Here is a 25978-nt window from a genome sequence, read left to right on the forward strand (position 1 = left end):
TTAGCTGCAAGCATCCTGAACTGTATCAGTATGACTCTAGCAGATCCCCTGAGGAGGCATCCATATCTGGCCCCTACCACTAAGCACTTCTTGGCATCAGCAACAGTGTTTGGATTTGGTGGCTGCATATGGGGTGGATCCCCAGGTGAGGCAGTCTCTGAATGATCTTTTCTTCAATCCCTGCTCCTCTATTTGTCCCTATACTTCCTCCCATGAGTGTTTTGTTCTCCCTTCTAAGAAGAACTGAGGCATCTGTATTCTGACTATCCTTCTTTTTGAGCATCATAAGGTCTGTGAATTGTTTCTTGGTGATATTTTCATTAATATCTACATTAATACATTTCAGTACAGTGTCTAAATTCATGACATTTGCAAAAATATCTACCTCTATGTCTGTATAATATAAATTTTTAAATTCCAAGGGTAGATTTTCAGAGTTTTGGGTTCCTCTCAGGATATTTTCCTGTTCATTTGACTCTGTTTTGTCCCAATTAGATAGTACAAGAATTTCTAGCTGGTGACTTGAATTCCAAGGTCCTGCATTAAGTAGAGTGCTAGCAAGTCAAATTTACATCAACCTAGGTACTGTAACGATGTTTTGCTTGAGATCAGAAGAACCCTAAGTTGGAAAGCTTCTCTTAGAAACCATAAAGGCAAGTGGTTGAAGATATCTTGTTTTTAGATTTCTATCCAGAGTAAGTGCAATGCAAAGCCAGCTGCACAGCCCGAGGCCCTTCAGAGTGCTACATGTGTGTGGTCAATGAAGACTCTTGGGAGTTTGGACAGGTCCCCATTTTCTCTCCTGTAAAATGAAATGGTTGTAGTGAGTAGGAAATTTTAAACAAAAAACATGCTACAGAGTTCTAGGCCCCAACTAATTATAGTCATAAGGACTAGATGCAGAACTGGGAATCTTAAGACATGGGAACACCACAGCAATCAGAGAACATTCAACAAATCAGCAAGTCATGATAGCTGTACCTCTGAAAAATAATTCTAGAATGTTGCCCCTGTTCTTCATTCTCATGAATACTATAGACTTTGTATTGCTTTCTTAACTTGGGTGTTGGGTTTGAAATGCCTTGTGCGCAGGTACTCTGTAAGTTCCTCTAGAAAGTTTGTTTCTTTACTTTTCTTTCTGCTCAAATTCCTGCTGTGCATCCTTAGTGTTCAACTCTGTGTTTAGGATTGTGATCCCTCCTAACCCCAGCCCATTTGGTCAGTGGATCATCTGGTTTTCATTTTCTTTATGTATATATTGCCTGGACACATGCATTCTTCCCTGGTAAGCAATTCCTCTAGAGCACCTTTTATACATGTGGCCCTTTGTTTTGTCACATTGCTATTGTTTTCAAGTGTTTTTCTGCCCCCTTTTCTACTAACTCATTTCCTCTGTTATCAGTAGGATAGCCTTTCATATTATGTCAAGCTGATCTCTTAACTGTCCTACCTGGGTGGCTCCCCAGTTCCTTCAGAATCAGTTAGACTTTCTTAGTTGGTTATCTGAGGTTTTGTCCAGCTTTTTGTCTGCCATCCTTTCCACTAAGACTTCAGGCCAAGACTATGCTAAGACTTCTCATTCAGCTCTTTCTATTTGTTCTAATGTTCATGTTGTTTCTTTTGTTCTCTTATTTCACCTCACTGATTCTGTTCACCCACCCTCATGACTCCATGCCACAGAGAGTACCCTGTGACTGTTCCTTGTCCCCCTTCACATCCTGAATTAGAACCTTATCCTTGTTTTGGGGTAGTTTGATATCCCCAGAGCATGGCCCATTTCCTTTGGGACTTGCTACCCATGAAAAGCTCAGGTTGGTAGAAATTCCTTAAAAGCATTTTCATGCAAGTATCTAATTTTAAAAGTCTTACGACACTTTTTTTGTGGCTAAAGCTTTCTTGTATGGTTTTTATTACTTTATTACCAAGACTATAACACTGAAGAGATGATTCTCAAATAAATAACATTAAATAATAATTACATAAATAATAAATACATTTGCCACCTGCCTCTCAGAGCATTAGGGAGACTTTTCTCCCCTGCAAACAGCCAATGATTGTTTTTTCCATGCTCCACAGTTCCCTAGCATGGTACTTTGTATGTACTAGGTGGTCAATAAGTAACTCACATCTTTCTTCTACGGAATATCCTGGGAAAACAGTATGTCATGGTACTTTGTATGTACTAGATGGTCAATAAGTAACAAGTGAGCGAATAAGGACTCATATCCCTCTCCTAAGGAATATCCTGGGAAAACACTCTGTCACTCTTATTAGCCTCCGGTATGATGGAATGCATATATTTCCTGTTTTGTACAGTCCATGTGAGTTTGCTTTGATAAACTTCAGTTACGATGAGAAAGTTGGGCATGATCTGTGAACTACGTGAGATTATACTTCTTAAAGTTGCGGAGCCAAAACCAGGAAGCTATGTTTTCATGGTGATTTACATTTCAAAAACTAGTTTCAACTAAAGCCGGTGTTACTGATATTAATAGAGCTGGATAGAGCTAGAAAGAATTTTCAATTCTAACTTAGTTCTTTCTCTACTACCTGGCCTTTCATGGATAGCAAGCACTAAAGGAAATTGGGCCATGCTCTGGAGATTTATTCCAAGTCAAACTCTAACAAGGGATGGGCAAGGAATAAACAAAAGTATATTAATTTCATATGGTTTCTAAAACAAATCATAGTTTGGGTGCTTTAAAGAACAGCAATAGATTCATTTCATCTCAGTTTTGAAGTCTAATGTCTGTTTCACTGTGCTAACATCAGAGTTTCCGGCATAATTGCAACTCTCTGCATGCTTAAATTGATGCTTTGCATCATCCAGTTGCTGGTACCTACTGACATTTCTTGGCTTAGGACTGCACTCCTTCAATCTGTGACCAGTGTCTTCAGATTGTCTTCTCTCTTCTTATGTGTATGTGTGCAGTCTATCTTTGCCTTCCTCCTAAAACATGATGCAGTTAGGGTCCATTTGGAGAATACTAGATTCATCACTTCAAGATTCTGAACTCAATTGCATCTACAAAGACTTTTTTTAAAATAAGAGAACATTTACTGGTTTAGTGGCAATATATAGTCTGACATTTTGGGGGAATCATTATTCAGACTCCTTCAAAGGCAGATGTCTTTCCTCTTTCATACTTGAAGTATTTGATCTTCTAAAGATTTTTTTATAAACATGCCCCATAAGTAAATGAAGTGATGGCCCATTTGAAGGAAGCCAGAGGCTGCTGTCAGAAAAGGTCTGATTTAGGTCACCCACATACCCCTGAACAGATGTGTATGGCAACTTTCCCAGCACTTATTATGAAAATAAACCATTAATTATACTGACTGAGGAGCTGATGAGTAACAGGAAGAGCCCGTCTGAGTTCTGGACAAGGAATTGGTGGCAGTCAGTTTCTACCAGCTGGCTGTCATGACTGGACAATGGTCCAGGTCTGGGCGAGCAGGTGTGCTCAGCTGGCCTGATACTCACTCTTAGGTGTCCAACAGTAGCCTTGGCCATCTGTTCCGTCAGGAAAGTCACAAAGGTTCTAGATGGCCTTTGCCAAGGGAATTAAGGTGATATCAGGAGAGTCCTGAGGGCCTGCACAGGCCACCATGCTAGGCCAGAACAGGCATTTCATTAATTTTAAAAATTGCTTTTATTATTTGAAATTGGGATGCAGACACTTGCTGTCTTTTCCATCACCTCCTCATCTCTCTTACAACTCATGAAGGAAACAGGTGACTCTTCAGTGCCCGATAGATGATCCTGAGTGTGCTTAATTCATAATGACTTGAGTTTTAACATGTCTGATTGGACACTGGAAGGAAGGATTACTTTTTCTAGTACCTCCTTGTTTTAAATTCACTATCTGAAGGAGGAATCTTCAAGAAGTCTCAGCATATTTTATGTCTGTCTTCACACTGAACAATTAATAATATCCTACAACATTTTGACTCCATGACCTGTTGATGGTAGAATCTTGGACGTATATGTAGCATTAGCAATTGCTACATTCTCTGTTTAGAAAATGAAGATGGCAGTCACTGAGTCCTCGGCAGTTAGTCTGTGAATGAATGCCAGCTAAATTCTTCTAACAACCTTTTTAGGTGAGAATACAATGACCCACCTCAAAGCTGAAGAAATAGAGCTACAAACATTTAAACAGCTCCTCTACATTACACAGTAACAAGGTGAGCCTAGATAGTTTAACTGAAGAATATGTGATATAAACTATATTTACATGCCTTTAAATTATGATGATAAAGTGTAGTGATCCTTTATCCCAGATCAATTTAAAAAGTTCCACGTTAGTCAGTGAGTGTTAAGAGTACCCTCATTTCCTATCAGCATTATTGTGTCGTCTTTGGTTAATTATTCTTCCAGCCATGTATAAATAACTTACTGTATGTAAAACATTGAAAGCTGACAGAGAAGCAAGCTCTCTGTCCAGGCTAGGTACTAACCCTTTGCCCCACCAATAGCCATCCAACACCCAGGATCCTGGATTGAGCTAGTAGTTTAACTTGGGTTCAGAAAATACGCCTTCCCACTCTTGTAACAGGCATTGCCTATTGATCTCAGTATAAGTATTTCCATCTTCATTTCCTAGGCAGCCACTCTTTATTACTTACAATTGACATGTGAAATTAATTATTTGCTGTCCCTTGGTTGCATTGACTCTTAAGAGTTCAAGCTTCTAGGGGATCCAAAAAAAAAAAAAAAAATCTGAATTTAAACTGAGCTTTGGCATCTCTATATTAAAACCAAGATTAGATTTTGAAAGCAGTAATAACATTTTGAACCTTTTTAAGTATCCTATTTTTTTTTTAAAAGTACTTCCTCAAATATTCTTATTCAGTGGCTTGTCTAGTGTCTCTGCCTGTTTATATAACTATAAAGTTTTTTATCTAAACAGTGCATGACAGCATGCCTTAAGTTGCTATTGAAATACTGTAGAGGGGGTTAGTAAATAAGGCAAAGGCGGGAGTCACTGTAGGAATTGCAGTAGGCACTCGAGAGTCAAGACTTGGAATGTTCAGTGTATTTGAATGTAATTTGTGTAACAGGTAGTGACATTCATGTTCGGTAGGTTGTGCATAGCATAAGGGACATCTAGTGGTTATCAAATTTTCTGCAGATTTAGAAAATGTAATATAAAGTCATAGGTGAGTTCAGGCTAAGATCACCACCTTTGTTTCTCTGTCACCACCTTTCTGTCTCTCTTCCTCCTTCCTACCCTTCCCCTCTCCCTTCCTCTCTTCATTTCTTCCTTGCTTTCCTTTCCTTTTTTCTAAGAAAGAATATCCAGCTGTGTGGGAGGGAGGTGGCCAGTATCTAGGAAGAATTGGGGTGACCAAAATATATTGAATGAAAAACAATTAAATTTTAAAAATTAAAAAAAAAGTGACTGCCATCTTGAAACTCATAAATAAGGCACAGCGGGGAGGGTGTAGTGGTCAAATGTCTCTTTTGGTGTAAAATTAATGAAGAGTAAAGCAATGTCCTCAGAAAATACAAGCCAAACCAACCAACCAGGCAAACAAACAAAACCTAGGCCTTAATATTTCTGTCTAGCCTGTCAACTGCATCCAGTGCTTATTTTCTGTCTTCTGCAACTGATTAGAGACAAATCTGTTATCAGCAACCTGCCAGCATGCCTGGTTTTTCCACCACCTTCCCCACATCTTATGCTGATTATAGTGGAGCCTCCTTTGACCACTTTGAAAAGCCATCTGATTAGGATGTTCATTAGGCTAGAAGCAGAACTGCTTAGCAGGCCAGATAAGAAATAGTTTGTAATTGTTTTTGACAGACGGGCCCACTTTGGATGTTTCTCAGCCACAAAGAAGCTGAAAACCTCTGGTCTGTATGTATTTAAATTATACATGGGGCTCATATAATGAAAGGGTGCAACACAGGGAGGGTATAGACTTAGTTTCTCAGCACTGGGCGAATACTGCTGGAATTTCCTCCACAGGCCACCCCATCTTTGCAAAACATGTCGCTATCTGCTGTGCTGAAGCAGCCATTTTGTTATATACTGCAGAGAATACTCACTTGTCTGGTATGCTGCTACTGGCTTTTGGTCAACTCTGCTAGACTCTTTGAAGGTTCTATTTCATGGGACCTTTTTACTGAGAGTTTTCCTACTCTTTAACATTGAAACTTTCATGTAACACTGTCTCTAAATTCAGGTTGCTACCCCTAATGTTAGTTACCTCTTTTCTCTTGAACTAGGGCCAGTCTGCAGTTGGTAGTTATGGCCAAAAGCTTCATTGCTGGGGTTGATTTCTGCTATTTGACTCTGAATACAGAAGGTAATAGCTTTGAGGCAATATTTCAGATATCCACATGGCTCAGATGACTTCTTCACTGCCATAGAAGAAGTTTATAGTGACACTTTAGGATATGCCAGAGTGGAAGGCTAAACTTAGAAGATCCAGATCGAATCTATGATTGGGTTCTGTACTTTTTTCATTAGTGGTCTGCCATGGCACATACAATAATATCCACGGCCACTCTGGAGCACAGAGACTTTCATATAGTCTTATAGCCCATCTCCTCGACATTTACACTAGGAAAAACTCAACAAATGTTTAGTGGTCCCATCAGATGCCTTTTTACTGCTTGTCACTCTTTAGCTCTCCAACATTTCATTACTTATTGTCAGGCAGAAGGACCTGACAATTCTTTCTTGATTATAGTATGCTCTATCTTAGAGGCAGTAGCAAGGAGACATTTGATCTTACTTGATTTTTGGCTCTCTCTGCATGCAAGCACTTGGAGACATAAAAGGGAAAGGCATGGTTTACTCTGCCTGGGAAGATGGCAAACAACCGGGAGAAACATTGAGCATTGGAGAGGAGGGTGAGAAGGGAACTGGACTGCCAGTGTAATGAATGGAAACACTGGAAAGGTCCTGAGGAGGGAATACTTAAGCCATGGCTCATGGGGTCAAAGGCAATTATCCAGAGAAAGCAGACAAGACCCATCTAGGTTAGTGAGTTGGAGGAATTGCATAATTCAGTGAGGTAACACTGAAGTTAGAACTAGACAGGGAGGGTCTTCTATATAAAGTTTTAAAAACTTCATTCAATCTGCAATTGGTGAAGAGCCATTGGAAAGTTTTAATTTTTTTTTTATTTTTAGAAAAACTATGTGATGATTAGAGCCATTTCTGGACTTTGGAGTAAAAATAACACAGTATATTCCCTGTAAGACCGGAAACCACTATTTCAAGTTTGTCTCCCATCTAATCAAACCGCTAAAGACTTCCTTTAATGCTCTAATAGGTCCCTCTTTTATCATTTGTCATATGATTTAAGTATTTTTAGAGCCTTTGAAAATCAGGTACCACCTACTCATCTGATCTTAGTTTCTCTGTTCTGTGACATGGAACTTCCACTCCAGTCAGGCGTGTGCCCTTGTCACATATTATAAAGCAGAAGGAAAGGTAGGTATTTACTGGTTAGCTTAGTGCATAGGAAAACTGAGAACACGACAGTAAATGTGTACCGCCTCTCCATTATGACCAGGAATTTTGCTAATTCTTGGGAATCATTGATGACTACATCAGGAATGTACTACTTCTGCTTATAAATGCCATGGTATGAGGATCTTAACAGTGCAGTTCCTGGTAAGCACTGGGAAAATCCAATTTGTGTCAAGTTCCCAATCACAAGTTCTTGAGCATCAATCAGAGAGATAAATATATCTCGCAGTAATTCTGCTTCTGAATATTACATTAAGCATCCTCAGCCTGTTGGTTTTGGTTGCTATTCTGCTTCCCGACATCCTCCATGTTAAGTGCTAAAGATCTGATGGTTACTTAAAACCTTTAACTAGATTGTTATCTTTGTAGTATCTAATATGGGATGATAATGTATCTTAAGTTGTATTTTGTGTTAGAAGATAATAAAGATAGAGCCTAATTTCTCTTAACTTCATGAGCATTTCCTTGAGAAGGGAGTATTCGCTGTGCCATTTTGACTCTATCAGGGGAAACAAACATGTAAACCTACATGTAACTGGAATACATGTGTTATTGACTTTAATAGCAATGCACTTTGGCTGACATTGTAGTCCTTTGGCTCATGGGGATATCCATGAGGTATGGTGTGCAGTACTCTCTCTCTCTCTCTCTCTTTCTCTCTCTCTCTCTCTCTCTCTCTCTCTCTGTGTGTGTGTGTGTGTGTGTGTGTCCACCCTCTCTTCTCCCTCTCCCAGAATTCAGAGTCATGTGACTGAATAGCTTTATGCAGAATGTCTTATATATTAGAAATTTTCTATTCAAAATCAGATTGTCTGTTGCTGCAATTTCCCCCATGTTCCTTTTATTTTTCCCTGGCTGAACTTCTACACGTAAAACCATAGAGCAGAGACCATGAACCAGTGAGGCCTTCTGTGACTCAGTTTGTTGATGTGTTTCATTTTATCTATTGCCTACTAGATCATGCAATATTTTTTAAATTAATTGCTTGTCACAGTCTTCTCCTGGTTTCAAGTTTAACTGGACTCTCTTAGACCTTTTATTTTGACCTCTAGAGCTGAGATTGCCCTGCCCCCACCCCATGTATACTGCCTTGAAGGGCTGAAACTCAATCTTCATTTCCTGTTAATGATGCTGGATTTTGTTTTTATTTATTATCTTAATATTTTTTAGACCCTGACCACTGTTATAACAAAATCTAAAGCATGTAAAGAGCAGGCAGTATGGTATGTAGCAGTTGCAAATAGCAGGCACTATGTTATGTAGCACTTGGGATGTTGAGCCCCAGGTTGGTGTCAGCTGCCTCTGCCTCTCAGCAGTCAGAGTGGGTTTATTGACCTTTCTTAGCAGGACCATAGTTGCAGATGTGGCCCTGGCCATGCCAAAAATTAGGTCCTTCTGACTCTGAAAGCTAAGAGGACCATCTGTTGCCACATTTGTCTTGGATTTCACTGTTAGAGTTTGGTCAGTATGATAGATGATGTTAATGATAATCAGTCCTAAATCTTTGCAAGTATGTGTGTGTTTGAGAGTAGCCACCAAGTATGTATCCTATGCCACACAACAAATACCACATTGTATGATTAAAGTATACAGTTTATTTGGTATATAAATATTTGGGAGCTTGTTAAATCAGGTCATCATCTGAAACTCTCTGCCTTTTGGGCTGTCAGTGCATATTAAGACTTACCTTGTGATGAAGATCTTTCCTTTCTAATCATTCCATGCCGAGACAGACTGTCTGTTGATTTAGTTTATAACTTTTCACAGAAAATAACACTTGGCAAGTATTACCTGCTTAGTTACAAGGGGGCAGGAGATAAGTCATTTCATATAGGATAATATTATCTTCTGTGTTCATTACAGTCCTTTGACGTGAGACATTGCTGACTATATTATCCAGTATCTCTAGGCTGACTTGAATTAAATCGTTTATTTAATGCCACATAATTGGTATGGGTAGATCAAGCTTGAACACTACTATGGGAGATTTTTAGTCCAGTTTTTTAAACGATGGCCCTTTACTGCTACTTGACTCTAGTGTCTAATTTAATAAAAGTATAAGGATTTATTGAGCATCTAAACAATAAAGAGCTAGTCCCAACTCTAAAAGGTATATGTGCATTTTTATTTATCTACAGATAGACTTCTGTATTTCAGAAGGTAGCTAAACTCTATTAAGGAGACCAGATTGAGATTATTTAACAGCATCAAAGCTAAGTGTTTCAAGTAACAGATAAAGAGAAGGCTATTTAGTGAAAGGAGAAATCACGTCTGATCAGAAAAATCAATTTCCTGAGGCACAGAAGGGAAGGGGGTTAGAGACAGTAGTCTGTGTGAGTTTGTGGAGACCCCAGAACCAAATATTATTTGCAGATAGATCTTCTTAGTCACTTATTTATCTCTTTATTCTAAGGAGTATCACATAATAATGAAATTAGCTCAAATTTTATCAAAGCTTTGGCATTCTGGAAGTTAGAGACCAAAAAAAAAAAACCCTAATTTTATTACATCACTATTCTTAAAGGAATAAACTGGGGTGGAGGTAAAACACTGCAATGAGATTTGTAGATATCATTGCTCTGCTTGACAAACCCTGATGCTCATTTCTCAGCGAGTACCTCTGATGACCTCAAACCCTCAGGTACTGACCAGGTCATCGCAGTGGAGCTCAATAGCCAAGTCAAACACATACCTGTAAGTGACTTGATCTTAGATTTGACCAAGTAGATTTATTAAAACTGCCTCATATGTGGACCCACAGATGATTGAAGATGCTTGACACTCACAATAAAAGAAAGGGTAAGCGTTTGAGCTCCTCGTATTTGACACCATAGATAATTCCATGTGCCATCTGGGCAGGCATTACTTCATTGCTTCCAGTTTTTTATTTGTTTGAGGAGTAAAGGTCCAGAATGTATAACAGATATTATATAAATATGTTCCCAGGAATTTAAGAGTGCCATATGATTAGGTGGAAGGGCAGAGGAAGATACTTCTATGAGAGGAAACCTTTGGTGAATTCTTAAGGACTTACCTTACAACCCAGGGATCATGGAAGAGTTTGATGTTACAAATTCAACATGTACATGCAGACTAGTCTTTTTTCCCAACCCAGACAAATAGATGAGACAGTGGCAAAAATTTTCATCATTTATTGGCAATATAAGGGTTATGGTTTGTTGAATGATAGGATCAACTTAGGTAGGATGGTGTGGGATGATTTGAGATACAGGTCATGGGAAGGGGTGCTAATTAGATACATTGGAAAAGAGAAAAAATGCAGTCCAAGAGATCATATGAGCAAAAATAGACTCTTACTAATACCTGTCCTATAGAAGCTTCCCAGATGACCACAACAGGAAAGTAAAAGACCATTCTTGAGAAGGATCCTGGTAGGGACAAAGAGCTTTGTGTTTCAAGATAAAGTTTTATATACTACCAAGGGATTTCTGATTTGCATATAGATATGATCTAATAAAGAGTCTTAAAACTACAATTCCTGGAGTATACCCTGGTCCCAGTACAAGGATAGGGTTAGAGGTTCAAGTCTTGGCTATGCTATTTCTTGGCTGTGTGATTTTGATCTGGTATCTATCTTTCTCTGTCCTTGTTGGTGAAGTGGGGATAATAGTATTTTTTCTGGCTATTTAGTGTGCAGGGTATATAACAGTGTATAGCAGTATTTATTAAAGGGCCTGGAATATTATAGGATCTCTGTATATGGTAACTACTATTATTATATCTCTCTCATACCATAGTTTATATACCTCAGTATCATGACAGTAAAGGAAAAAATATATCTGTTCAAAGAGAATTGTCTTAACTCTGAGCTCCTCTTCTTAGCTCTTTTCCCAGCTGGTCTCTTAAGCATGAGTTATAAGTTCAAACAACAGTCTTTAATCCATGGGTGGGATAGTAAGATCAGCTTGTCATTCTTATACACTTCCTCTTAGGCTGTGTGACATCTTCCTCCATGAGGTACCAGTTCTACCATGTCTTTAATTGCTTCTTCCAGGGCAGCTTGTCAACAAGGCTCCTTTTTGTCACTTGATGCTATTTGTTCTGTCTAGTTCAGTCCATCAGTTTGGGACACTTGCTTAAGTGAGAGGCAGATTTGTCAGAGAACAGGGTACCAATGTTAATTCACCTTGGGAAACGGTCTGGCTGATCTTCCTGTTTCATGCCCAGGTGCACAGGCTCAAGGTACTCTCCTGCCATGAAATGGTTCTGTTTAGAGTATGCTTAGGAGATGAAGAGACAGATGACAGCAAGGAAGCTGGTCAGTTGAGTGTCACTGGGCTTCAAGACAGTTGCTCTCCTGATCCTTCTTGGTAGTAGCTATTCTACTGAATCTTACTTTGGAGCCATTTATTTCTGGTAGAGTTCTAACAGTGCTGTAGATCAAGATGTAGCATTGCTTTTCTCTAGATTTTTGTGCCAGTGGAGAAGTTGCTGTGTTCTATTATGGGACAGCTTTTGACTTCAGTTTGACATTAACCTGGAAATACAAAGTGATCATTGGGAAGGGAAGGCTTGAGGGGATGAATAAAATTGAGGTTCAGAAAGGTTCCTTAACTGTTAGCAAAGGAAGATGTGGACTCTTTTTTCATGATCAGAAATTCTGCACACACAAACAGGCAATTTTAAGGTCATGATAGAGAGCTTGCCTCCCAAGACTTTGACAGAAGTCTGTTCATCACCACCCACTTTCTGCCCCTGCTTTCCCCTGCTGCTTCTTTGGAAATCTGCATTCTGCTTCTCATTGTCCCAGACTCAACAATGTGCACTTCTCACAGAAGAGTTGGCCTTTCTATTCATCTTAAGGGCCTTGTCTTTTCACCTTTTGTCTTGGATCCCTATAAGGACAGATGGGATGTTTCAGTTTCCTCTCTTTCCTCGTTGTTCATGGGGCCAAGCCTCCTCTTTTTCTTTTGGATGAGTTGTGGCTGCCTACTAATGGCTTTTAAAGGGAGCCAAGTCAAAGGTATTTTATCCAGAAACAGACCAAGACAAAGTGTGGCTCCCATACAGAGATTACACATGCTAGGGCATCATAGTGGAGGGTTAGAAAGGGGATGCCTGTCAAACCCTGATAATTTCTTTCATGATTTTGTTTGAGTAGCTTCCTAAGGATTCTGCTGTGCTCCTCTTTGTGGTCAGTCTGGTGAAAATGCAGCTTTATAACTGGGATGCTGATCATATATGACTTTCTATAGCATTAATGAAGAACTTCCCATGTATTGGTGGCAATACCAGTAAATATGTGGACACTTATGAACTCTGAAGCTGATGCAGAATTTGAGTTCTTCTCTATGATTACCAGTGTTATGACTCTGTGCTGACTCCTCGGCTAATTTCTATGTTTATAAAATGAGAAAATGATTCCAGGTTTGTCAAATATGTGGTGTCTGGGTGGGGTGGTAGATGATAAGTTTTTACTATATAGCCTTCTATGAGGTATCTAGTAAGTATTAAAAATCATTATGATTCTTAATAGTATTGACATAGTTCCGTCCACAGTGAATAATTTTCAATACTTTGTCATAGCTGTGGATCACACTGCCTATTATTGTTCAGAGTCAATAATTGTGCTTGGTTACTGCCTGGTGACAGGTTAGAGGAAGGGAATGGTCTGTACTTGGATGTTACAGAGAAAAAGATATGCGTGGAAATGATCCATCCAACTAATATCCTCTCAGAGATACAGTATGGATAGTGATACGAATTTTGGCTCCGAAGTCTTGTTGCTTTACTGAAAGTACAAATTAGATATGGCTGTGCAAAGAATGGCACAGGCTTAACAGTAAGTCCTACAACTACCCTCACATGCAGTTGAGTATACTTTTTTATACTTCACGCATGGCATCTCTAAGAGCTTTATATGTCTAAAGTTTTTATTTCTCTCACAAGTCACTTTTCTTTGTAACTCCCACTGATAGACCAAAAATAGGGATGCCAGTTGCCAAAGTTGTCTACCTTCTCCATATTATTTTTGTCCCCTTTCCCTTTGATGGTCCACAGTTAATATTATTGTATGGATGTGTTTCTCCAAAAATTAGACCACTGAAGGTCATCCTGGAATACTACACTAAAATTCAGTTCTGGGGCTAGAGTGCTGAGTCAGCAGATAAAAATCTTTGCTATGTGAAGATCTGAGTTTGGACTCCCAAGAACCCACATAACACTGGACTTGTGGTGTACATATGTAACCTCCATGTACCCATGCTGAGATAGAGACAGAAATAGGCTTATCTCTAAAAACTCATAGACCAGATAAACAGCAGAAAAAGAAGTGGCCTTGTTTCTAATGAGGTAGAAAATGAGGATTGATACATGTGATTGTTTTCTGCCCTCTAGTTACATGTTTGGCACATACATGCCTATACTTACATGCAGGAATACACACATAAACCACTCACATACAGGGGTAGAATATAGGGGTAGGGGAGAGAGATCATGCAAAGAGATGAGCATTAATAAGGGTAAAATATTCTAAATATTTGGGGGGAATTCTAGATTAACCCTTATGTCATTTTGGACTGTTAAAGGTTTGGAAAGTCACAACAGACTCTATTTTTAGTCAATATTCTCACTTTTCCTCCTACTCACTCAAGTCAGAGGCCATGGCCATGCAGTATGGACTGGGGACCACACCTTGGGGAGAACACAGAGACTGAGATCTCTGATGTACTTCTTATCGGGCAAATTGGTCTCGGGAATAAAGTTTTGTTTTCTTGTTGGCTTTATTTTTTGTAAATTTCAATGATCAGATAAGTAGATGTCCTCAACTGCCTACACTAGGATCTCCTTTGTTTCAGTATCAATGGCATACTTAATATGATTGTAAAAATGCAGTCCCACAAACTCTCCTCCTAACCAGCACTCCTCTCATCCATTAAAATATGTCCTTTGTGTGTGTTTATATGTATGTGAATAAGGCGTGCTCACGCCATGGCTTCTGTTAGAGGTGAAAGAACAGTCTTGAGTTTAAGTTTTTAACTTCAACGTAGTTTGAGACTCAGCCTTATTCATGTTTGTTTACATGCATGGGGGATTACCCAGTTCATGGATTTCAGGGTTTCTCCTGTCTCTGCCCCCCACACTGCTGTCAAAGCACTGGGATTACAGTAACACACAATCACATTCAGCCTTATGCCCACTCTAGGGATCTAAGTTTGGGTCTTTGTACTCGTGTGGCAAGCACTTTACCCAGTGAGCCAGCCCTTCAGCCCCAGCCTATCATTCCTTAAGGTAATACCTCTACATGGTTTTGAATAATCACATAAGAAGGTATTGCAAAACTCTAAGTCTCCCAGGCCTGAATATTAACCCCATAAGTCCACTCTCCTGACAATTTCACAGTTCATAATTTTTTGCAAAGATACTTTATGCATATACAAATCTATGCATTTATGCCTCCCCATCTTTATAGAACAGCAACATAATTATAACTTTGTTCTGTTCCTAACTCCACTTAACAAAATGACTCGGAAGGACTTTTAAAAACCCGAGCTCCATTTTAAAAGCCAGCATTGCATGCCCTTACAGAGGTGTGTCATCTGTAACTGATGGTCATTAAGGATGTTTGTGGCCTTTTCACAAGGATGCTTTAGTAAATATTTGAGTGTATTTTGTACCCATACAACTCAATCGCTCTTGAATTTTGCTTGTAAATTTATTCTGATAACTTTCTGACATCCCAAAACTGGCTCTAAGGAGAAAGACAAAAGGCCCACAGTGGCAATATAGAGGCTCATTTGGAAATGGTACATGCCCCAGCCATCTCTTGGGAAGCCTTTTCTTTTTGTGTGATGAGCCTTTTGTTTCACATGTTGTTTCAGACCATTATGTCCTGAAGCCTCTTCAGATCCTTTTTCTGGATGCCCAGTGAGTGATGGATTTATACCGCTTGCAAGACTGATTCATATGGCACTTTTGTTTCGTTTTTGACAGGTTGTTTATAAGAATAATGACATCCGTCTGGAGCTGTCTCGCTTGGCCCGGATTGGGGACACCAAGATGAAAATCTATGGTGAAGTTGTGTTCAAGTGTGAGAATGTGGCCACACTGGACCCCATCAACTTTGAGACCCCAGAGGCTTACATCAGCTTGCCCAAGTGGAACACCAAACGCATGGGCTCCATCTCCTTTGACTTTCGCACCACTGAGCCCAACGGCCTGATCCTCTTCACTCACGGGAAGCCCCAAGAAAGGAAAGATGTCCGGAGCCAAAAGAACACAAAGGTTGACTTCTTTGCTGTTGAACTTCTTGACGGCAACCTGTATTTGCTGCTTGACATGGGCTCTGGCACCATCAAAGTGAAGGCCACTCAGAAGAAAGCCAATGATGGGGAATGGTACCATGTGGACATTCAGCGTGATGGCAGATCAGGTAAAATGAACTTAAGATTGAGACTAGAAAAATGCAGTTCCTCTACACCCTTGCTCTCCCCCAAGACCCCCGACATCTTTCAGGCTTCATATATTGATGATGACATTCACTTGCATGCTCACCTGTCTCACCCCTATTATTTCTATTACGGCTGTTGTAAAATGATACTTATAAACAAGGTACCTGTCTTATGGATGGCCAGTATTCTTAGCTTCTCTATCATTCTGCACAATGTTCTCAATGATAGTTCTAAAACCCTAGTGCAATGAATGATTTGATAAGTAGCATTTCCATTCTGACCACGGAGACTGTCAGGATGTGACATTCCCTGCCCTTTCTTCTTCTTCTCTCTCATCACCATGGAAACGGACTGTGACATCACAGGCATTACATTATGTTATTACTCTGTGGGCTAAGCAAGAGTTTATGCAATGATAGACCTTCAATAACTGGCAAGGGTCATGTTGCAGGGAGGAATTGTGACAAGAAAGGAAGCAGTAAATTGATTTTTCCTGAAGTCATGTTCAATTTAAAGGCTTCCTTTGGTGTGAAAGCCCACATTTCACTCTTCCGCATAGGCCTCACTAACTCTCCATCCTTCTTCATAACCTTTTACATTTGGTTTAAATGGCTTTGTTTGTTTCTGTAGCCACAGATCAAACAAAGAGGCCCCAGGCAGTACATAGCTACTCTGGAAGAGTAACTAGAAGAGATCAGGGGAGGGGAGCCACAGTAGAGGATCTGAGCTTTTGAATGCCTGAACAGTCTGGCTGCCTTTGGAAAGACCCTCTGGCAATGCTGGTCATATTCTTTGTTATTAGTAAGGGTGTTTCCCCAAGAAGACTAAGTATAGAATCTGAATTTCGGGCTCATTTTTCTGATTCTTCATCTGGGCAGCACATAGCCAAGACTGGTTTTAGCTTCATTTGCTGTATTTGTGCAGATTTTGTCTCCTGTGAACATGAAGTCAATCTGGGCATTTTAATGTCTAGGTCCCCTTGACCATTATGGCAAAGCAAGAAATTCAACCATCCAAAGATGAAACTAGAAATGGCCAAGCTTCCATAGAATGGCAGCTTTTCTGTTTAATTTCCCAGCTAGAAGGGTGACAGAGATGAGTGATACTGCCCTCAGGAAGTTCTGGATGGAGTCTATGCAAAATGCAGTCAGTGGCAGATTGTGGCCTTGGATATTTTGCTGCCCAGTAGAATTCTCTATTGATTGTCGGAAATCTGGTCAGAACCAAAAGGCTTAAAATTAAATGTGCTTGTTGAACAAGAATGAACAGTTTGTTTATACTTACAAGGTAGAAGCACAAAAACATACTTTCTCTAGAGGCTAAATGTCTCTCTTTCTTAACTTTATCAATAAGATGCCACTGAAGCAGCACCAGAATGCTGTCTCAGAATTGCCTATAAAACACTGCTATTGTCGATGTGTAGAGATGTGTTACAGTTGAAGAGTTTTTTATGCAACTACCTACGACCTTGGCATGACTTAGTGCTGACCTGTTGGTAGTCCAAGAAGGCTAGTATCCATAAAGGCATCTTATATTTATTTTAACCTATAAAATTTACCAAGTAAACAATGAGTTCAGGAAAATAGTATAATATTATATTTCAGTATGATCTATTAAACTTTATTTCTTTGTGATTATATTTCTCTGGTATTTTTTCCAGTTAGCTATCAATTTCTTCTAAAATAGTTTTTTTGTAAACTGAACATGTTCAACTATGAATTCTTCCTTGAGTATTTCAAGAGAAATATCTGGTCTGAGTGACACTGCAGTAAGCATTTGATGAGCACTCCTCAGGGGAGACAATGAACTTTAAACCCAAATGTATGTTGAAAATGTGTTCAGCCACACATCCAGAGCATACTGTTGCAATGGGATACAGTCTAGGCTCCAGATTTTAAAGTGCTTCTCATTCTGATTATACTTGGCAATCTACATGTCTCTTATCTCGGTCTCTTCCCATTTCTACTATAAAATATCCTGACTAAAGCAACTTAAGGGAGAAAGGCTTATTTAAATTTACAGGTCCCGAGAGATAGTCTATCATGATAGGGAAGACATGACATTTGACAAAGTAGGCATGGTAGAAGGAGCTGGCCGTTCACAGTGCATCCACACTCAGAAATCAGGAAGGAAACAGACAGTTGGGGTAGACTATCAAGTCTCAAGGCCTACCTCCAGGGACCACCAGCTTCCTCCAGAGACATGCCATAATGTTTCAAATGGAGAATCAGCTGGGGAACAAGGGTTCAAATACATGAGTATATGGAGTATATGCAAGATATTTCCCATTCAAACCACAGTACTACCCCATTAATTAATTAATGATTACGTTAGCCCTGTTTAAAGAGTTACAGAAATCTTTAAGAGAAGCCATTAGGAGATACAATTTCTTTCCTTTTTTGAAATAAAAAATGTTCATTCTTTGAATATTTCATATATGTAAACTATGCATTTTAATTTCATCCATGCCCCCACTATCTCTCCCCAGCTCCCCTAGGGCCCACCAATCTCTCTCCCTGATAATTTTTATATGATAATAATGTAATATTAATAACAATGATATTAGTTTTTTCTAATACACAAAATAAGTAGTTGGAGAAATGACTCAGCAGGTTTAACAGTATTTATTGCTCTGGCTGAGCAACCACATTTTATTCCCAGCATCCACATAGTGGTTCACTACTATCCATCAGCTCTAAGGGATATTATTATTATTATTATTATTATTATCATTATTATTATTATTATTATTAGTCTTCACAGTCAAATTAGTGATGATCATGGGTCTGGGGGCATCCACTGGAGCGTGGGAAACCCATCAGCAGCCATGCACAGTAAGAAAAATAATTCTATGTTCCTAGGCAGCCATCACCTGCAATAGTTCCTCAGTTAAGGGAAGAGACTTAAAAGCTCCTCTCCCGACCATGCTGGAACTGTAACGACTCCTACATCACAAAATTGTTTTGAGAGAGGAGGTTGAAAAAGTACATAAATGCATAATGGTTCAGAGGCAGAGTAAAATACTTCATGTATGAATCACTAGATCTGAGCCCCAGCAGGCAAAATCAATCAGTTTTTTTCTAATACAGAAAATGAGGACCCACGTTTGATTCCCAGCATTCCACTGTGGTTCACAACTACCCATCAGCTCCAAGGGATCTTATGACTTCTTCTGATCTCCTCAGGCACCAGGCACTCATGTGTGTGCACATGCCCATGCATGCTCATGCGCACACACTCACGTACACATACACAAATTCAAAACACTTACGCATACAAAATCCATAAAAAATTAAATACATAGAATGATTAAAATGGTAACCGCGATATTTTTATTGTTTTGTCCTGTGGGTTTTTGAAATATTAAGAATTAAATAGGCAAAGCTTATTTCTCTAGGAGACAGCTTCTAAAGAGAGTTGAGAGAGTGTTGCTGACTTAATCTACCCAACCACATGCCAGGGGCCCTTTGTTCATTATCCTGTTGTAATTTGGAGCACACACATCATATCTGCGGTCCTCTTTAACCTTCAGCCCTTGAACTGTGTGCTTACTGATGGAGGGACTTGAGGCCCAGACAGAAGAGGAAGAACAGAGGCTGAATAATGGACGGCACCACCCACGTGTCTCAGGACTGACAAAGCATCTCAAGAATACTATTTTAAGAAAAAATAATGCTGTCAGGATGCTCAGATCCCACCTTGCTCATTTGCTATTTGCAGTTCAGCCAACAGAGCTGTAAAGGTGTTGGGGACTGGCACACAGTGGAAAAGCCATGGAAGATCAATGGACTTATTTCATTTTCCCAGGCCAGGCACTGGGGTTACAGCTTCTAAAATCACACTTGTCATAGTCCATTATTTTGCCCCTCCCAAGACTTATCTTTGTCTCTGGGCCCATCTTTTCTCATCTCTTCTTAATCAGGGCTTTTAAACAACAGCAGCAACAACAACAACAACAACAATAATAAAACAATATAATAATAATAAATAATAACATATGTATATTATGGAGTACATAATTTTATGGAGATAATTCTTTCCTTCTACCCTTTCCTGAGTTCCAGTGACCAAACTCAGGTGGTCAGGCTTGATCCATAGACATTTTTGCTCAATGAATGGGTCAACAGTCCCCTGAGGGCTTTGTAAGTGCATGTAATGCTCTTTGCCAGGCATGCACTTTGTCTTGCATTTTTGCAGGTCTGGATCATTTTCAACTTTTTTGTGTCAACTGTTCTCAATGTGGAGAGGCTTTGAGTGAGTACATCCTTTAAGGCAGATCCGATGAGCAGCATTCATGGCACACATTTGGATATTTCTATAACAGCTACGATCAGCCAATATTCTTAGATAATCTACTGGTTTTCTGCCTCTATGCTCTGCAAAGTCAGCTCAGTAGGAAGAGGACTCTGCCCGACAACCCTAGTGCTGTGCCTCAAGCTAACACTAGAGGAAAAAAAGGGTTTCCTGTGCATTTACTAATGTATGAAGAAACACATCCCATCCAGGGGTTGTGGCTCATACTCGTGCTTCCAGCATCCAGGACACAAAGGCAGGAGGATGCCTCTAAGTCCACGCACAGCCTCGTTTGCATAGCAAGTACCAGGCCAGGTGGGGCTAGTTTGTGAGTTTCCGTCTAAAAGCAAAACAAGTATGCAAGCCAAAACCGTAGCAAAAGCAGTCAAAGGCCGTCCAGAACATTCTGCTTGACAGAGTGGCCAGTCAATGCCCCATCTATAGAGTATTTTTGGACAGAGAAAATCCGTCCTTTGGGGGGAACCATGGATGCGTGAGGAAGACATAGGCAATACAGAATCATTCTGCCCCCGGCTTCCCTGTAAGTGCTTTGCACATATAAATTCCTTTAATCACCACAGCAACCTGTTAGTTGAGGATAATTTTTCCCCCTTTGGAAACGAAAGATGAAATCTGTTCTTCAAGACTCTAAAGCTGGGATTTAACCTCCTTGTGCCCTATTTTGTACCTTAACTCTCAGCAGGTATGATTATGGGGAGGAAATGTACTAGGGTTAGTCACTGGGTTTCTCTCTGAATACTTTTATGGCCCAAACCACCATAGTTTCAAGGATCGGAACCAAATGGTCCTTCCCAGCAGCTCATAGCCCTGGTTGCAGAGATGTCTCCCTACTCACCTGTGGGGCGACTTTTATTTAAGCAGCTCCCGAGTCTCATCGGAAATGTAAGAAGATCATCAACTCACTCTGTGCTTGTGTCCCATTCCAGGTACCATATCTGTGAACAGCAGGCGCACGCCATTCACGGCCAGTGGGGAAAGTGAAATCTTGGACCTGGAGGGGGACATGTATCTGGGCGGGCTGCCAGAGAACCGGGCTGGCCTCATTCTCCCCACGGAGCTCTGGACTGCCATGCTCAACTATGGTTACGTGGGCTGCATCCGTGACCTGTTCATCGATGGGCGCAGCAAGAACATCCGGCAGCTGGCAGAGATGCAGAATGCAGCAGGCGTCAAGTCCTCCTGTTCACGCATGAGCGCCAAACAGTGTGACAGCTACCCCTGCAAGAACAATGCGGTCTGCAAGGACGGCTGGAACCGCTTCATCTGCGACTGCACTGGCACCGGCTACTGGGGGCGAACCTGTGAAAGAGGTGCGTTGCTGTTTCTGGGTCTGAGTGCAGTGAAACATGGTCCACCCTGTGATTTTCTGCTTCCAAACAACAGTGTTGAGTTCTGTGGTTTCTGGAGCTCATCCTTTCTAGTTGTGAATGGTTAAATGTGTTTAGTCGGTTAGATGGTAGAAAAGAGAGCTTTATAATAAGCATCCTCATGATCACATTACACTTTAAATCTCTTCTATGGATAGTGAAGATTCTAGAATCAACCGACTGGGTGTTCCTTTAGTCTTTGAAGTCACACTTACTTGGTGCTTTCTCCTGGCTGCCCTTGGGGTTGATATCCAGAAGCACAACATTACACAAATGTGTCTGTCTCTATTGTCCTGGAGCTGCCTGTATGTTGGGATTAAATAACTACTTACAAACATAGTGAGTTTCATATGAGGCTTGATGATGAAGTGGTTATGAACATAATCCCTGGAGCCAAGAGGTGAAAATTTGGGCCCTCACATGGTCCTATGAGCTTCTCCAAGACAACATCTCTGAGACTTGATTCACTCATTTGTAAAAGACAGGCAGACAAGAACCTACCTCATCAGATGGTGATGGTGATGGAGTTAACGGGTTCCTGAAATGTGAAGACTATTCAAAACAACTAGTGATTGCCCTAAGGTTGGTTATTAGTATCATCATCAAGGGGGAAGTGCAGAGGAGGAAAGAAAGCCAGCATACTGCAGGAGTTTAGATTCATTTCTCCAAAGAAGCAGTAAAAGAGAGAAGAAATGAACATGAGGGGGCACTAGTTTGGCAAAAGGGTGATAAGAAGGAATGTTATCTAAACCAGAAGGGTATTGTGTGCTAAGGGGCAGAGGTGAGATCAGGACAGAGGGAGATAGAAGTTGGATGCTTTGTTTTCTTCTAAACAAAGTCAGAATAGAATGGAGACCTGCAAGCTTTCTCTAGATGAGAAAGCTGACCCTACAGAATAGGCAGAGTACCACAGGTCTCCTCTCCATGCACAACGAAAGCCGTTTTACCTTAGCATTTAACTTACAGTTTGTGCAAAAAAGAAGATATGGGAGTTAATATAAAGGCAACATTAAGACAAGAAGATTCTTGTTGCAAGCCACATCTCGATGGCAGCTTGCTCTGTTGTATGATGGTAATAGATTACAATCCATTTCCTTTATATGAAAGGTCACTCTACATGATTAATTTTTGAGGATCTCAGTTCTGCAGCTTTGAGGATAGGACATAGAATCTGCAATAAACATACTTCTTATTCTTTGTGGTTTATCATTTATTTGGCTAAGGAGTGTAGGATCGTGCCAAAGAAGGCAGCAGACAGAGGACAGAGAAGGATGTGGAGAACCAGAGAGTGAGGGAATATCTTGAAGACATACCTGCAGAGCTACATTGATGAAACTCACCAGTAACCAGAAGCTCTAGAAATTGAAACAACTATGGCAGAGATACTGGGAAAGGCTAGAGTGGCACTGAGTTGTTTCCAAAGTGTGTTTTTGTGACATTCACAATGTTACTTCAAGAGAATAGCAAATCTTCCTAGGTCTCATTGATTCTCAGTATTTTTTCTTTGATAATACCAATACTAATAACTAATTGTAGACCAATCCTTAATATGTACTAAGTGCCCTCCACATTTCAGCAACACATATTTCAAGAGAACTGCAAGTCTTTCCTACATTCATACCAAAAACAAGACACGGGATATTAGGGTGAAGGAGAAAAAGAACACTTTTGTGTAGCTTTGAAATTTAAATTTAAATTCAAACCCACTGCATTTCCAAAGCAGCAACAACCATAATATGAGCTAAGATGAGGAGGCAGCCATCTGGAATAGAAATAGGCCACACGGGGTTGCTAAGTCTGTCAAGTGTCTGGCCTCTTTCCAAATGTCTTTGTAGGGTAGCCTACCCTGGTCTTGGTTTGGAGAGACGGAAAGGTCACTTGATCTCTGGGATTTAAGAGACTGTTTTGATGTAAGTCAAGGTATGGAAGACATTACACTTTCTAGAAAAGCAATCTAAGAATAAAAGTTTACCTCAGATGTCTCACCTCTTCCTGTTGCGACTCACAGGCCTTGAGGTGTTAGAACCAGGAAGCAGTGACTAAAGCCAGCTGTGCGAGGTGTTTATGAGCTCACCTATTCCAAGGGCAAAGCAATGGGAGTTGGTCCAAAACTGGCCAAGTACAGTGAAAGTCAGAGCATCTTTTACATTGTCATTTTTGACTAGTCATTAAAAGGCAGCTGATTGGGGATATATGAGGGACAATTATTCTTGGTACAGTGCAGCCAAGAGCCATCCATTCTGGCCAAATGAGAGGCAGCTTAGCAAATGTGAGACATTTGATCTATATATCGCTCAAGTCCCAGACGGTTCAACCGATTGTTTTATTCCCCCACTAATTGTTTTTTGCCCCTGTATTGTTCCTGACACTGTGTTCAGAATGAATCAATGGACTGGAAAAATGAGAGGGCCACACTGTTACTGGATGTAATAGAGCTTCCCAATGACATTGTTTTCCCTCATTGAAACTGCTTCCTCAGTGGAGACATTTGAGTATTTTTTCTTAGGATATATATATATATATATATATATATATATATATATATATATATATATATATATATATATAGAGAGAGAGAGAGAGAGAGAGAGAGACATAAAACATTTAGACACTCTGACCAGTAAAGGCAATAAGCAGGCATCTGTCATGGCTCCTGTTTTGGATCAGGGGACTAGTATGTAGTCATCAAAAAGAAACAAAGGGTAATGTCAGATATATTTAATGGGAAATAGGTGTTATGAACATGGCCATAACATATGGAAAGTTGTAGAGAAAATAGGTTGAGTGGCCACTTTTATGTGTCAGCGCTGTTAGTGGTTGGAAGGAGATTGAACGTTTCTTAGATTTTCTTATTCCTATTTGTAACAAAATTTTGTTTGGCATTTCTGATATTCAGAACCTAAAGGCATCCCTGAAGAGTACCATTAAGAAAATGCTTCATAGTTTGTGCAGGAACATTTGCCCCTTTGGCTTAAGGACTAGTTGTCCCACCTGCCAAAATATCAGCCTGATCACTGAACTCTCTCTAATTATTGCTTTAATGTTTTTTTATCATCTTCATCCTCTATTTGTTTCCTGGAAGTTCTAATGTTACATCTAATGCTAGTCATTTTTACTAAACATAAGAGGACTAAGAAAATTCCCAAGAAACTGTGCCCCTGATCCTAAAATAAGTGTGCCTAGACTCATTTAGATCAAATATCTCATGATAGAAATGTTACTATGAGTAGGAGCCAATGTGAATGAAATCAAGAAAGTGAGTGTAGTGGTGAAAACTTCAGTTCAGAGATGGGCATTGCTCAGGAATGACACTAGATAAACATTTCCAATCATCCAAGTAAAGTTGGTCTAATGCCAAACTTTACATTAAAGTTGTCCTCCTCCTTCCCCAAAACATGATGAGGCAAGAGAATCAGGAAATATATAAATATGGAGAAAAAGGTAAATTTTTTTTGAGTAACTTTCTTCTTAGTTATATTGGACCATCTTTGTCTTTAACCTTTACAGAACATTTTATTTTCCTGCAGAGAGAAGGAATGCTAAATACTAACTTCTGAAAGTTACCTGATATTTAATTTAGCATTTTTTAAGCAAGTCTTACCACTATCTTAATATATATAGATGGTTTCACAGTAAGGTGGAAGGCATCTTTGGAACCTAAAAGCAAAAGCTTTTAGTAGCTACTTAGTTGTAATCAGCAAAATTAAAATTAAAAAAGACCACCTTTTCTTCTATGAGTCTATATTATCTTTTTAAAAACCATTGATTATTTGGTGTATTTGTGTGTATATGTGGGCTCAGGCACGTGCCAGAGAATGGAAATCTGAGTATAATTTGTGGAAATTTGGTTCTATTCTTCTCGTGCAGTTTGTGGAGATTAAACTCCAGTCATCATTGATTTTACCCAGTGAGCCATCTTGCTGGTTCCTATGATGTCTTACAATGGACAGAATTACCATTGAATCTGTCCTATCCTGCCCTTAAGATTTCCTTTCTAGGCAAGCTATGAATACTTGACCTTCATTAACATAAGGCGGTCTTCTTTCCACTGTGGCTAACCTGTTAGTTCAGATGGTGAGTATTCTGGTACAGCAAACCTGACAGTTGAATTCCTTAGTAGATTATCAAACTAAAATTGAGTCTATTGTACATTCTATGTTTGTCTTTAAATAGCTTTGTATAAATATATATAGAATTGATTTAGAAAGAAAGTTCATACTTCTGTCAAGAAAATAAGCTATGGTACAGTGCTTGGAGGCAAAATGACCTTTGAGTGTTTTAGAGTCAGACAGACCTTGACTCCTGTGTTGGTTCTGATACTAATTAACAGGATGACATAGAGGCCCTCGATCTATGTCTCAGTTTTTTATCTATGAAGGAAACATATTATACTTAC

The 25978-nt window shown here is 39.8% G+C and overlaps 1 protein-coding gene across 16 annotated transcripts in view; it reads left to right on the plus strand.

The window, feature by feature from the left end:
* The window catches only part of NRXN3 (neurexin 3), a gene marked incomplete at both ends in the record, with an annotated part of 1482596 nt that overhangs the window by 423356 nt on the left and 1033262 nt on the right, over nucleotides 1-25978 (plus strand). For all 16 annotated transcript variants that reach the window (XM_080922160.1, XM_080922175.1, XM_080922171.1 and 13 more), the window contains 2 exons: nucleotides 15444-15882; nucleotides 21142-21525. In XM_080922160.1, coding sequence (XP_080778286.1) covers nucleotides 15444-15882; nucleotides 21142-21525 — 823 coding nt within the window. The remainder of the gene's footprint in view (nucleotides 1-15443; nucleotides 15883-21141; nucleotides 21526-25978) is intronic.

Source organism: Micromys minutus (genome assembly GCF_963924665.1).
Source record: "Micromys minutus genome assembly, chromosome: 1".
Lineage (NCBI taxonomy): Eukaryota > Metazoa > Chordata > Mammalia > Rodentia > Muridae > Micromys > Micromys minutus.